At 39.0% G+C, this 15,167-nt stretch overlaps 1 protein-coding gene across 1 annotated transcript in view; it reads right to left on the reverse strand.

Annotated features, from left to right (window-relative positions):
* GREB1L (GREB1 like retinoic acid receptor coactivator) overlaps positions 1-15,167 on the reverse strand; it is a 120,249-nt gene that overhangs the window by 35,277 nt on the left and 69,805 nt on the right. The window contains exon 16 of the mRNA XM_055559086.1: positions 1,543-1,723. Within this exon, the coding sequence (XP_055415061.1) occupies positions 1,543-1,723 (181 nt within the window). The remainder of the gene's footprint in view (positions 1-1,542; positions 1,724-15,167) is intronic.

Genomic DNA, 15,167 nt, shown 5'->3' on the forward strand with positions numbered 1-15,167 from the left:
AGCTTTCAGGGAATTTTTTTTTTTCCTTTTTCAGTTTGTCCCTGATACACCTTGAAGTCTAAACTCCATTATCCAAGCCAAAGATATCCAAATCTGTAGCTTGAGGTGGATCATTTTAGTTTGAAAGCCCCACCAGTGTAAGAGAGCTCTCCATCAAAAAATGATGCTTATAACTGAGCAATGATCTGTGCCCCTAGAGAGATTCCCCAAATGACAAGGAATCCTTGCTGTGTTAATACACTTTCCTTCTTCCCTTGAGGCTGCTAGACCATGGAGAGGGATCCTCCTGCCCCCGCCCCACGACCAACACTTTTATATCTTTGTTCCGTTCAATGTGGATATACCAGGTTTCCATGCAACCTCAAAACTATATATATATATATATATATATATATATATATATATATATAGTCAAAGAAGTAATCTCAATGCCCATGAGAATTAAACAGAGAGATTCAGTGTGAAACCCTCAGAGGTTTCAAAGATGAGGTATATAAGGTCAGTGAGCTATTTCTGCTAGTAGAACACAAGCAGTAACTGAACAGGATGTGGGCAAAATTTCTTTTCTTTACCTTTCCTACCCTCTTCTCACCCCTCTGTCCTTCTTTGCAAATCTAACAAGTTATGCAAGATCTTACTTACACCTGCCTAGGGCTCTAGATCAGATTGTGGAGTACCAAGCACATTCTAGCTTCTGAACACGTGCTTTTATAATTCTAACATCTCTATCATAGATCAAAAAACAAAATCCAGATTCCTAACCTCAGTGTGTCCCGAGGAAAGAAAGTCTGTGAGTGCTTGAGGATGCTAAAATTTCCCTCTCCCTACCTGGTTCAGACAAACCATGATATGTAATATGTGATAACTATTTTCTCTTAAAAAAAAAAGCTTTTTGCTTTTTTCAATCCATAGCAACAAAGATACCCCCTACCAGATAAGTACTGTGATTTGATCTGACTCCATCACACCACCATACTACTCTTTCATTAAAAAGCCGATAAAGAGAATGTTCTCTTGTTTAAACTGGTAAATTGTGGAAGATTCTGAAAATGCTCTCAGATCACTGAAGTGGCATCCCTACTGCTGTTAAAGGGAAGAGGGAAGAGAGAAAGGTAAGGAGGAGGAGAAATAGCAGGAGAGGAAGGGAAAGAGGGCCCGGAAAGGGAGGGAAGGAGAAGAACCAAGGAGGAAGAAAGGAGGCGACAGGAAAGCATGTGGACCTTCTGTGAGGCCGCTCACCAGCTCCTCCTTGCTGTCACCCTTTCCCTGGAGCAGCCAAGTCCCAAGATGCTCTTAAGAGGGAATTTTAACAGGAACTTGAAATTTTGAATTTTTGAAAATTCATCCACAGTATAGTTAACATCAACATTAAAGCAGTAAGAAACACTGGGAGAGCAAGGAAAGGGCAGGAATGAGTTAGCCATGAGAAGATGCCAAACGGTGGGGTCTCTGGGCTTTCAAATTACCACCTTTTAAATCATTTATTACATAACCATTACTGTTGGAGAAGAATATTGTATTTGCTCACTCTGAAGCAATCACCTCGTTAGTTCCACATGGGAGTTGTCATGGACTAGCACAAACAGCGTGTATGGGTTCTGCTTCACCCTTCTCATAAAAACTTCAAACTTGGTTTGTATCTCATTGTCTAGACGAACAACATATTTCTCTGCTCTCTGGCAGGCTGTCCCATTTTCCTCCAGACCCAAGTCTACAAGGACACCTGCCAAGAAGAAAACAGAAATTATCTTTTTTTACGTGCATATCTATGAGATAAACTTTAGTGTCAACTGATTTACTGAGTACTAACCATATATAGAGAGATTTACAGAGTCGATAGCTTTCCTTTTCCATATTGTCCACCACCATTTGAGGAGGAAATATCAGCTTTCCTTTTCTTTAGAATACCACACTTGACCTCCCATACCATGTACAAATGATACCAGGGACCAATCTGATACATTAAGTAGAAGCTTGAATAATGAGACCTCTGTCCAATCAAATTCTATTTCTATGTGAAGTGCTCAGCTAAAAGCTACTATAGGCCACTGCGGGGAATAAAATGAAGCTTTGGGCTACAGCTTTTGGCCAAATTAATATAACAGTGCAAGTTTTCCTTACCCCAAATTTAGCAACATAACACATATAAGAAAAAAAGGAAAATAAAATGTAATGTCCAAAGATACCACAGGCAGATCATGAGCTTTCTTAAGGTGGTATTTTACTCATTTTATACAATGCCAATGTTGCACAGTATACAAAGTATGGGACGACCTCAATGAAAGTGGGATTATGTGCCAAATCAAAAGAATGCACTGAATTACTCAAGAAAACTATCTTTTCAAAATGTTAGAAACTGTACAACTTTAATACTGTATCATTATCTCTGTCTATAGTAAAATTACTTCTATATACAAACATCTAAAATAGGTCTAGGCGCAAGAAGCTGTTGTAATTAAAACACCAAATCCGCCTTTAAAATGAATAGACAAAGTGGTAATTATGTGAGGTGAAGGATGTATTTACTAACCTTACCATGGTGAATGTTTCACAATATATACATGCATTAAAACATCACATTGTATACCTTAAACTTACACAATATGTTCATTATGGCTCAATAGAGCTGGGAAAAATACTGCCCTCAAACAAGAGGGCACAGCACTCCGTCGCCCACCCCCAGACACTCAGCCCTCTGAGAGGAGGACCTTGTGACTCAAGCCTATGACCCTCTGAGGAGGAACCAGAAGACTGATTTGGGGTTAGATATGTCACATTTGGGGGTTAGATATGATCTTCCAAGCATATTCATTTAACATCCAATAATCAGCCATATCCATCAGTCCCAACTGTGTGGAAAAAAGTTTTAAATTAAGAAAGATAAACAAGGGAAATGGAAGAGACTTTTACAAATTATGTTGACTTAGTTTCACTAATCAATCTTTTTCATATAAAACCAGCTCAATTAACAACGACATGCACTTAGCATCTAGATGCCATAATACTAACAGCTCTAAATGGTATAAAGGAAAGTAAAAAAATTGTTTTACATTATGAAACATTCACTATACTGGAAAAGGTGAACAGAAAGGTAATTTTGCTTTCAAACTTTTTTCATTAGTCAAAGATTTTAAAACTTTTTTCTAACTTTTTTCTTTACTCAGAGATTGTTTTCAATTTCCACCCAAATGTAGTCAAAAGCTGTTGTGACTATTTCCAAAAGCCATCAATCAGATTTAATTTGGCAGGTAGCCTGATTTTTTGGAAAGTGAACTGCTCATAAAGTGTATTTAACATTCAGTAGAGGTTTATTCAACATCTATTATGTATCAGGTACTATGTCAGGTACTGTGCTAGGCTTGGGGATACACAGGAGGGCAGGACAAAGATCTTAATCTCATGGATCTTATGACGGAGAAGATGGATATTTTTGATAAGTATATGATGAGAGACAAAGCCCTTTGAAGGGAGGAGCTGAGCAGAGGCACAGAGAAAGGACCTACTTAATCTCTGGGGGCTTCTGTTTCCTTTTTGTAAAAATGGGGAGAGTAGAGCCAGCCGAAAATTAGCCTGTATTTCCTAAGTTTATCCTTAGGAAACAAGCAGTGCAAGTTAAAAATCTCTAAATATGAAAACGTGATAAATGATTCACGAAAAGGAAAAATACATCTTGTGGATAATTGAGTTGATCACATTTCAAGACAAATGAAATTAAGACCAACTGTGTATGACTTTTTCACATCAGGTCCGTACATGCCCTTAATGGAAAGGTAAAGTTCCACGCATCTCCGAGGTTGTTCTCTTAGACATAACATGGTGTGTTAGTCTGTGCAGCCAGCTGGCTCTGCAGTGGTGTGTCTGGGTGGAAGGAGGCACATCAGACGTTCTTGATTGTTTTAGCTCTAACTGGACATTTTTAGTAGATCATCCTTACCTTTAAATTTTGTTTTAGACTTGCTTTTAGTGTTAAGTTTTGTTTCTTTCCTGGTTATGAAATGATACTCATTTCATAGATACTCATCTTGGGAAAACTGGAAAGTATAGAGATATATTAAAAAAGAAGAAAAAAATCATCCATGATTCTTTAACTCGAAATAAGAACTGCAAACATTTTTGTGCATCTCTTCCTGTTTTTTTTTTTTTTAATGATATTCTTCTACCTAGCTCATATTTTGCAATTGTATATCCTGACCTTTTTCACCTATAACTGCAAAGTGAGAAATAAAACCATCCACAACCAGTCTAATGATACAGTATTTATCCTTTCATAGAAGCTGGTGGTCTTACACCATGTATATTAAAATGTAAACAGAATATAATTTAAAATTCCAGTCTAATTCCTTTCTCCCTTCACAGCTTCTCCTTAGTAAATGTAAAACAAAAATGGGTATGGTCTCTTCCTTCAGAGGGTCTCTTTCAAGAGGTGTTAATGGCACTATTACAGGCATTTTATCTCAACTCAATAAAAGTTTCTTGTGCATCTACTAAATTTAGAAATAAATGGATCAATTACTCAAAAACAAAAGAGAAAGAAACAAAACTATCATTCTTTACTAATAATACATTTTGGTAGCAAATACAAAATCATCCACAGATAAATTAATTAATAAGAATTCAGTTAAGTTGATGGATTCAAAATCAATTTATAAAAATTAGTTGGATTTCTATATACCAAAAGCAAACAGGAAATGTATTTTTAAAAAACCATTTTCAATGATGTCAAAAAAATACTATTTAGGAATAAAGCTTATAAAAGATATGTAAGACCTTTGTGGAGAAAATGAAACTATTAATGACATTAAAGAAAACTTAAATAGAACTATATCATAAAATATAGTTAAAATTATTTTAAAATGTATATGGCAGAGCAAAAAACCAAGAATAGTCAAGGCAGCTCTGAAGTAGAAAAGGTGGGAGAGATCTATCTACCCAGAGACCAAGAATTATCAGCTGTATTATTTTGTATACAAAATTATTATGTATTTGCCCCATGTTTTGGCATGGGACAAACCCTGAAAACAGACCCCCATGCATGTAAAAACCTGATTTATGATAACGCTTGCAATGTACATCAGTGGTAAAGAATGAACTCTTTAATAATCAGCACTGAAGACAAAAGAATATTGGCTCTTACCTTACTTGATATTTAAAAAAAAAGAAATTCAGGTGGATTAAATGTGAAAGACAAAACTTTAAAACTTTTATGAGACAATGAAGGAGAATAAGTGTGGACCCCATAAAGGATTTCTTAAACACAAAAGGCCAAAGGATAGATAAACTTTAAGATTCATTTAAGTTCATTCATCAAAGATGTTATAAACAAAAATACAAGCCTTCCAAATCTATAACTAGTATTTCTAAAAAGGATTAGTATTCAGAATAGAGAAATTGCTCCTATAAATCCAAGAAGGGCAAAAAAACTTGAGCAGGCATTTCCTAGAAGAAACCCAAATGGCCAATAAACATCTGAAAAGATGTTCAATCTCATTAATAAAAAAGGAAATACAAATAAGAAGCATATAAAATGGAAGCATATCAAATTAATAAAATTTTTTAAAAAACAATATAATTGTAAGGAAGAAGTAGATGAAAGACAGACTTACGTATGTTAGCATTTCTGCAAAGCAAATTCAAGAAGGATAAACCAGAAACTAAAGAGATTGGTTACCAGTAGGAGAGTGGATGGGAAAGCAGTGTAAAGAAGTGAGAATGAAAATGGGTAAGTATGAGGAGGGAAGGGACACTTCTCTGAATGTACCACCTTGTATAACTTTGGCTCTTAAAACCACAGAAAAAAGTTAATCAAGAATGGAATGGGGATGGGACAGTGGAGTCAGAAAGGAGGAGAGGCAGGCAACACGGAATCCAAATGGTAACAAATGAAACTGAACATCACCATCCTGAAAAGGTGAGCATGACAAGAGCAACTCTAAGTAAAATAAATCAGTGTGGGTTGGAAATTGCATAACTTCTAGAAAAAAAAAATCAAAGAAGTGAATATGTGTATTGTAGATAACAAGAACTAGGTTCCCCTGTCAGAGAAAGAAGTCACAAATAAAGACACAAGAAGGACTAAAAGGAACCTTGCTTCACTCTATGACAGACCCCAGGTCCATCCACATCTCTACAAATGACCCAATTTTGTGCCTCTTTATGACTGTGCAATATTCCATTGTATATGGAGGGAGGTCCAAGAGGGAGAGGATATATATATATATATAGCTGATTCACGTCTTTGTACGGCTGAAACTAACACAACATTGTAAAGCAATTATACTCCAATAAAAATATAAAAAGCATCTTGCAGTGTTCATATGGAATTGGCAAGATCAGTATATAGATATAGAAATAAAGAGGTATCTGAGTCTATATATAGGGCTTCCCAGGTGGCGCTAGTGGTAAAGAACCTGCCTGTCAATGCAGAAGACCCAAGAGGCGAGGGTTCAATCTCTGGGTGGGGAAGATGCCCTGGAGAAGGAAATGGCACCCTACTCCAGTATTTTTGCCTAGAAAATCCCACAGACAGAGGAGCCTGGGGGCTATATATATGCCTAGGTTAATATACATACATATATTTTCTACCTCTGTGTGCTGAGCAATTACACACCAGTAACAATAAATACAGTTCCAGTTTCTCTTCATATTACTTGCTATCCTCTCTGTTTTTGTTTATAGCACTCTTAGTGGGTGTGAAGTAGTATTTATTCATTGTGGTTTTGATTTTCATTTCTCCAACTGCCTAACGGTGTTGAGCATCTTTCCATGTGCTCATTGGTCATATGGATATCTTCTTTGGATATTTGCCCATTCAGATCCTTTACCTATATCTTAATTAGGCTATTTGTTTTTTCATTATTGAGTTATAACAGGTCTTTAAATAGTATAAGTCCCTATCACAATATGATTTGCAAATAATTTCTCCCATTTTGTGGGTTCTCTTTATTTTCTTGATGGTATCCTTTGAAGGACAAATACTGTTAAATTTTTTTAAATTATGTACTTATTTAGGCTGCACCAGGTCTTGGTTGCAGTACTCGGGATTTTCAATCTTGGTTGCTGCATACGGGATCTTTTCTTCTGTTGTAGTTGTTGCACCCTGTGGGATCTTTAGTTGCAACATGAGAACTTAATTGTGGCATGAAGGATCTAGTTCCCTGACCAGGGATCGAACCCAAGCCCCTGCACTGGAAATGCAGAGTCTTAGCCACTGGACCACCAGAGAGGTCCCCAAATGTTTTTAATTTTGATGGTGAAAGTGAAAGTTGCTCAGTCATGTCCAACTCTTTGCAAGTCCATGGACTATACAGTCCATGGAATTCTCCAGGCCAGAATACTGGAGTGGGTAGCCATTCCCTTCTCCAAGGGATCTTCGCAACCCAGGAATCTAACCGTGTCCAGTCTATCTGTTTGTTGTTGTTGGTAGCGGCAGTGGTGATGGTGCTCTTGGAATCTTATCTGAGAAATCATTGTTTGATCCAAAGTGATGAAGGTTTACACCCATGTTTTCTTATTGTTTTAGGTCTTACATTTAGGTCTTTGATCCATTTTATTGCTTTTTGTTTGTGAGGTAAAGGTCCACCAACTTCATTCTTTTGCATGTGGATATCCAGTTGCCCAGCACTATTTGTCAAAAAGATTACTTTCTCCATTGAATGGTCTTGGCCACCTGGTAAAAATTCAGTTGACCATAAATAGGAAGATTTCTTTCTGGACTCTCTCTGCTCTACCCATTGACTAATATGTCTATCTTTATGCCAGTACCACAATGTCTAAACACTATAGCTTTGGATTAAGTTTTAACATGGGGCAGTCAGTCTTCCAACTTTGTTCTTCTTTTTAAATATTGTTTTGGGTATTCTGGGTCCCTTGAACTTCCACATGAAATTTATTTTATTTTATTTTATTTTTAAACTTTACATAACTGTATTAGTTTTGCCAAATATCAAAATGAATCCGCCACAGGTATACATGTGTTCCCCATCCCGAACCCCCCTCCCTCCTCCCTCCCCATCAGCTGGTTAATTTATGCAAAAAAGTCAGCTGGCATTTTGATAGGGAATGCATTGAATCTGTAGATCAATTTGGGGAATAATGTCATTCTTAAAAATATTAATGGGACTTCCCTGGTGGTAGAGTCGATAGGAACCATCTGCCAATGTAGGGGATATGGGTTCAATACCTGGGGGTCTGGAAAGACTCCACGTGCTGCAGAGCACGCGCCCATGTGCCACATGTGCCACAACTACTGAGCCAGCGGCCCAGAGCCTGTGCCGTGAAACCAGAGAAGCCGCTGCAACGAGCGGTTCACGTTCCACATGAAGATTAGCCCTTGCTCACCGAAACTAGAGAAAGCCCGCATGGCAACAAAGACCCCGTGCAACCAAAAACAAATAAACAATAAAAAAATTAATGTCTTCCAATTCATGAACATACAATGTCTTCCCACTTATTTAGGTCCTTTAAATTTTATTTCAACAATATTTTCTGGTTTTAAGAGGATAAGTTTCACACTTCTTTCATCAAATATACTCCTAAGTGTTTTATTCATTTTGATGCTATAATAAATGGAATTCTTTTTAAATGTCAGTTTTGGCATTTACAATGTTTCTGTGAATTTTTTTGCAGTATTTTAAAATTAAAAAAAAAACTTAAAAAGAAGCACAACCATATAAAATATTTGCAACTGAGACACACTGCTGGTGGGAATGTAAAATATAACCAATCACCTTGGGAAAAAAATGTAGCATTATTTTAGTAAGGTTGATAGGTGTACACAATATATGCCCCAACAATTCTACTCCGAGAAACTGTGTACCTGTGTACCAGCACTGCTTGAAATAAAATAGAAACAACTTAAATGTCCATCAGTAGCAGAAATGAATTTCTTAAAATGTGTGTTATATTCATATAATGGAATACTAAAAAGCAGCAAAATTAGTAAATTACAGCTACACACGACAACAGGATTAATCTCAGGAACATATGTCAAGTATAAAAAGGAAATTACAGACAAATGCACTTAGAGAAAGGATTTAAAGGATACAAAATTAAACAATATACTATTTAGGAGTTTTGTACCGTGGCAAAACTATAAATGAAACAAGGAAATAATAAACACAAAACTCAGCATAATGGTTACCTTTCAAAGAAGATGAATGTAAGCATGGAGCAAGGAACAAGAGTAACATATTTTGATGGGAATATGGTGTGTTCCCTATATTGTGATTTTTAATATCTCTTACAAAATTTATAAATTTTATCTGTTCAATATTTAAAATTTCTTAAAAGGGGGAAAATAAATATATACCCCTGTTTTAGAAATTCTTAAAAGACATTAATAGCCATACAAAATCTATTTGATGGATATATCATCAAAATACTGTAACTATTTTCCTATTACTTTCTACTTTGACTACTATAGAAAAGTTGAAAGACTAGTGCAAGAAATACCTATATACCCGTCAATGAGTTCCACTAATTGTTAATATTTTGCTATATTTGCTTTTTCTCTTCATTTTTATCCATTGTTGTTATTCTTGCTGAAAAAGTTGGAAGTTAAGTCACATGTAATATTCAACCCTATATACCTCAATGTGTACTTCTTAAGAGCGATGGCATTCTCTTACATATCTAAAATATCATTATCATGTCCAAAGAACTGCACTAACATTGATATAATACTCCCTAGTACACAGCTTAGATTTCTATTTTTTATAATGAATTTTAATTGCAGTATAGTCATGGTATCCAGTCCCATCACTTCATGGCAAATAGATGGGGAAACAGTGGCAGACTTTATTTTTGGGAGCTCCAAAATCACTGCAGATGGTGATTGCAGCCACGAAATTAAAAGATGCTTACTCATCGGAAGGAAAGTTATCACCAACCTAGACAGCATATTAAAAAGCAGAGACATTACTTTGCCAACAAAGGTCCGTCTAGTCAAGGCTATGGTTTTTCCAGTAGTCATGTATGGATGTGAGAGTTGGACTATAAAGAAACCTGAGTGCCAAAGAATTGATGCTTTTGAACTGTGGTGCTAGAGAAGACTCTTGAGAGTCCCTTAGACTGCAAGGAGACCCAACCAGTCCATCCTAAAGGAAATCAGTCCTGGATGTTCATTGGAAGGACTGATGTTGAAGCTGAATCTCCAATACTTTGGCCACCTGATGCAAAGAGCTGACTCATTTGAAAAGACCCTGATGCTGGGAAAGATTGAAGGCAGGAGGAGAAGGGGACGACAGAGGATGAGATGGTTGGATGGCATCACCGACTCAATGGAGATGAGTTTGGGTAAACTCTGGGAGTTGGTGATGGACAAGGAGGCCTGGTGTGCTGCAGTCCACGGGGTTGCAAAGAGTTGGACACGACTGAGCGACTGAACTGAACTGAACTGATTTACAATGTTGTGCTAATTTAGGCGTACACCAGAGTGAATCAGTTACACATATACATATGTCCACTCTTCTTTAGATTCTATTTCCATATAGGTCATCATAGAGTATTGAATAGAGTTCCCTGTGCTAACAGTAGGTTCTCATTAGTTATCTATTTTGGATATAGTAGTGTATATGAGTTTCATTAATTGTCCCAGAGCTGTGTTTTTTATTTTTAGGTCCAAGATCCAATCAAGAATTAAGCATTGTACTTGGTTGTCCAGTCTATTTATTCTGTATAATTAAAACAGCCCCCTGTTTTTTTTTTTTCTTTTTGGTCTTTTAAAAAATGCAGGTTAGGTGTTTTGTAGAATGTTGCACACTCTGGATTTACCTGAGAGCGTTCTTAGATGATTAGATTCGTTAAACACGTTTGGCAATTATACTTCATGGGTGATGTCATGTACTTCCCTTTGTTCATAAGTCCAATCTGTCCCATAACAGGAGATGCAAAGTTTGATTGCATGGACTCTACGCGATCCTACACCACTTCATGGGAAATAGATGGGGAAACAGTGTCAGACTTTATTTTTCTGGGCTCCAAAATCACTGCAGATGGTGACTGCAGCCATGAAATTAAAAGACGCTTACTCCTTGGAAGGAAAGTTATGACCAACCTAGATAGCATATTCAAAAGCAGAGACATTACTTTGCCAACAAAGGTTCGTCTAGTCAAGGCTATGGTTTTTCCTGTGGTCATGTATGGATGTGAGAGTTGGACTGTGAAGAAGGCTGAGCACCGAAGAATTGATGCTTTTAAACTGTGGTGTTGGAGAAGACTCTTGAGAGTCCCTTGGACTGCAAGGAGATCCAACCAGTCCATTCTGAAGGAGATCAGCCCTTGGATTTCTTTGGAAGGAATGATGCTAAAGCTGAAACTCCAGTACTTTGGCCACCTCATGTGAAGAGTTGACTCATTGGAAAAGACTCTGATGCTGGGAGGGATTGGGGGCAGGAGGAGAAGGGGACGACAGAGGATGAGATGGCTGGATGGCATCACTGACTCGATGGACGTGAGTCTCAGTGAACTCCGGGAGTTGGTGATGGACAGGGAGGCCTGGCGTGCTGCGATTCATGGGGTCGCAAAGAGTCAGACACGACTGAGTGACTGATCTGATCTGATCTGATGGACTGTAGCTCACCAGGCTCTTCTGTTCCTGGGATTCTCCATGCAGGAACACTGGAATGGGCTGTCATGCCCTCCTCCAGGGAATCTTCCTGACCCAGGGATTGAACCCACATCTCTTATGTCTCCTGCATTGGCAGGCGGGTTCTTTACTACTAGCGCCAGCTGGATAGCCAGAACTGGAGGTTTAGATAGGATCAACAGAGGCTTGTTTTGTCTCTGATAGTGGGGCAGCTTAAAACTGATGAGATGAGCTCCAGGCGGGAAGGAAATGGAAGGTAGCAATGAGAGAAAAGAATCAATAGTGAGAAGGCAGCATCCAGAGCCAGGTGGGAGCATCAGATTTCAACAGAGAAAGGCAGCTCTTCACTGATTGGGAAGGGAGGGGAGAGACCGGTGTGTATGCAGTTAGGTTTCCAGATTTAGCAGGAAGTTTATAATCTAAAGTGGTGAGGGAGGGGAGAAGCAAGCAGCATGGTCATTTGCTAAGAGAAGGAGGAGGTCAGAAGTGTGAATGAAACTGAGTCAGCTAGTCACTGCAGAGGGTGGGAGAAAGAGCCAACTAAGAAACCAGAAAGAATTTATGAGACATCAATCAGACAGGCTGATTTCTGCCCCCACACTGTGTGTTGCAAAGGAGGCTGTGGTCTGTTGTTGGAGACCTTGGGATTTGCAGTTCCAGGATCCGTAGGGTCTGCAATGTGACTAGGAGCAGGTGACCAAGCAGGAGTAAAGGTGATGGTGTTTCGGAAGAGAGCATAAGAAGAGAAACTAGGAGCTGGTGAGGCAGAGACTGTGAGCCAGGTGCCAGCACCGGCTATATACTAGAGGTGGGCACTGGGTGGCTACTGACTGCACAGATGCTGACTCTGGGTACTTGTTCAGTTATACTTATATGAAGGAGTCTTGGTATTCCTCCACTTCATCTCAGGCCAGAGTGGTTTCCTTGTATTTTTAACCTGGATCTCATTCTCTGCTGCCTTTGTCACTGCCTTTTTTTTTGGGGTGGGGGGGTGGTGCTTACATTTCAGGTGATGACAAGGAGATCTAAGGTCGATGATATCAAGAAAGTACCTTTCAGAAAGTGAAAATGCCTTCTCTCTCTCTCTCTGTCTCCCTCCTAATCTCTACCACTGCCTTAAAGCTTCCTTAAGTTCTTTTGGTTGGAATGACCTATCTACATATCAGCAGATGACACTGTCTCTCTGGTTATTTTCTGATCAGGCATGTACTGAGCTGTCAAATTTATGTCCTTCCCCTGCACATGATGAAATTTCCCTGACTGGATGCTGCCAGACCTGCTCTCGGTCGCTGGGGGCTCCCACTAACACCATTCTAAAAGCAGGGAGGAACACTTCCCTGGTGGCACAGTGGATAAGACTCCACCCGCTAAGGCAGGGGACACAGGTTCAATCCCTAGTCCGAGAAGATTCCACATGCTGAGGAGCAATGAAGCCCATGTGCCACAATTACTAAGCCCTTGTGCTGCAACTATTGAATCCCGTGCTCTGCAACAAGAGAGTAGCCCCCAACTCTTTTCAACTAGAGAAAGCCCAAGTTCAAAGCAGCAAAGACCCAGTGCAGCAAAAATACATAAATATCCCAAGGACTATTTTTACAAAAAGCAGGGAGGAGGAAAATATGGACAGTCACCAACCCTTCCTGTTTTCATCCTATCCATGTTGAGTTGAAAGTGGCTTACAGTTTGATAACCTAATTCTAATTTATAGAATTTGGAACTTTTTGAATTAGAAGAATCATACTACAATATCAGCCTATTTTAAAAATGACACTAAAACAGAAGTACCTCCTATAATCTAGAAATCCCCTAGGCTGCTTCTCCATGGATAGCTGCAGCACTTACAAGTCCTTTTAGGGCCAACATAATCCCCCTGAGGAGGACATGGCAGACCACTCCAGCATTCTTGCCTAGAGGATTCCCATGGACAGAGGAGCCTGGTGGGCTACAGCCCATAGGGTCGCAAAGAGTCGGACACGACTAAAGCAACTTAGCAGAACACACACAAAAACAATTAACCCACTTCATCTTTTTTTCACCTTCCAATTCTTTTCTTAATGTTTTCTTTCCCACCCTGCCTCCCTTCCTTAATTAGAAAGTGACTTGAGGTATCAGTGGGTCACCTCGCTGCTGAGTCGGCAGCAGCGTGACGGTTTCTATTTCCACCTTTTTCTTTCAGCCACACAAGGGCTGCCAAGGAAGTGGCCTTTCTGCAAGTCCTGGCTGCTTCTCCCTGCCTGATGCTTTTCCTGGCAGGTGGGCCTCAGAAATGCTTCTTTTAGGGAAAGGCAAATGGAACCAGAGAGCGAAGCACTTAGACACTGGCGCTCCCTCTGCCCATCTCTCCCCTTCCTCCCTCCAGCACCACCCCGCCCTTCAAACAGTAGCTGAGCCCCTACTGGTGCCAGGCCCAGGAGAGGCAGACAGGAGGCACCAGACACACAGAGATGAGAAAACAGTCCTTGTCCCCAAAGCACTGCCCCCTGGACCTTACACAAATGAAGCTCTCCTTGATTCACAGGCCAAAATACGAGGAAACTGAGTCAAATGACTTCTTGAGAATCCTTTCTGTTTTCATAGCAACGACTTTCAAGAATTGTTTTAGTGGAGAATCTCTGCTCTGGAAAATCTCTTTACACCCTAACATGCTCCAGGTCCTTCACATTCTATCAACTGTTACGTGTTCCAAGAATATGAAGGTATTCAAATAAAAAAGTGAATAAATTGTGGTATTGTTATGATATAGAATGGCATATACATTCATTAAAAATGATGCTTACAGGGGACTTCCCTGGTGGCCCAGTGGTTAAGAATCCACCTTGCAATGTGGAGGGTGCAAGTTCGATCCCTGATCAAGAAACTAGGATCCCAGGAGCCCTCATGCTATCCTCAGGTAAGAGTCTATGCTCTGCCAGGAAAGATCCCCAGTGCTGCAACTAAGACCTAACACAGCCAAAATACATAAATATTTTAAAAAAGAATGATGCTTACAAAAGCTTAATGAGATGGAAAAATGGGCCAACTATAATACCTGACAAAGGCAGAGAAGAGAACCTAGAATATTAGGTATTAAGTCATTGAAAGTGATTATCCTTGAGTGGCAGGATAATAAGTGCTTACAACTTCCTACTTTTATTTTTCAAAGTTAAAAAAATAACTTTTTTTCTATAATAAAAATGAGTACAGTTATTTAAAAATATCTAGAAGTGATTGTTTCTCTAGCAAATATTTTCAGTATACATGCCAAGGCCAGATGTGAATATTTTTTAAAATGTGCTTTGCCTTGAATTTTCTGAATCTGTCTAAAGCACTGATTTTCTTTAATTCTAAGCTACTGTAACTAGTCAAATTCCAGTACCTTTCAGAGGAATGATAATCTCAAAATACTCACTTTGGAAGAATCCAAGGGCATTGAGAAGGGGAAAGGAAGGGCCAATGAAATTTTTCTAGCTGTCAAATGTGCAGGGTTTTATTTAGGGTCTTGCACTGATAAGCTCAGTTGGTTAAGAATCCGCCTGCAAGGCAGGAGACCCCGGTTCAATTCCTGGGTCAGGAAGATCCACTAGAGAAGGGATAGGCTCCCCAC

The sequence above is a fragment of the Bubalus kerabau genome, chromosome 21 (assembly GCF_029407905.1).
Source record: "Bubalus kerabau isolate K-KA32 ecotype Philippines breed swamp buffalo chromosome 21, PCC_UOA_SB_1v2, whole genome shotgun sequence".
In the NCBI taxonomy this organism is placed as follows: Eukaryota; Metazoa; Chordata; class Mammalia; order Artiodactyla; family Bovidae; genus Bubalus; species Bubalus kerabau.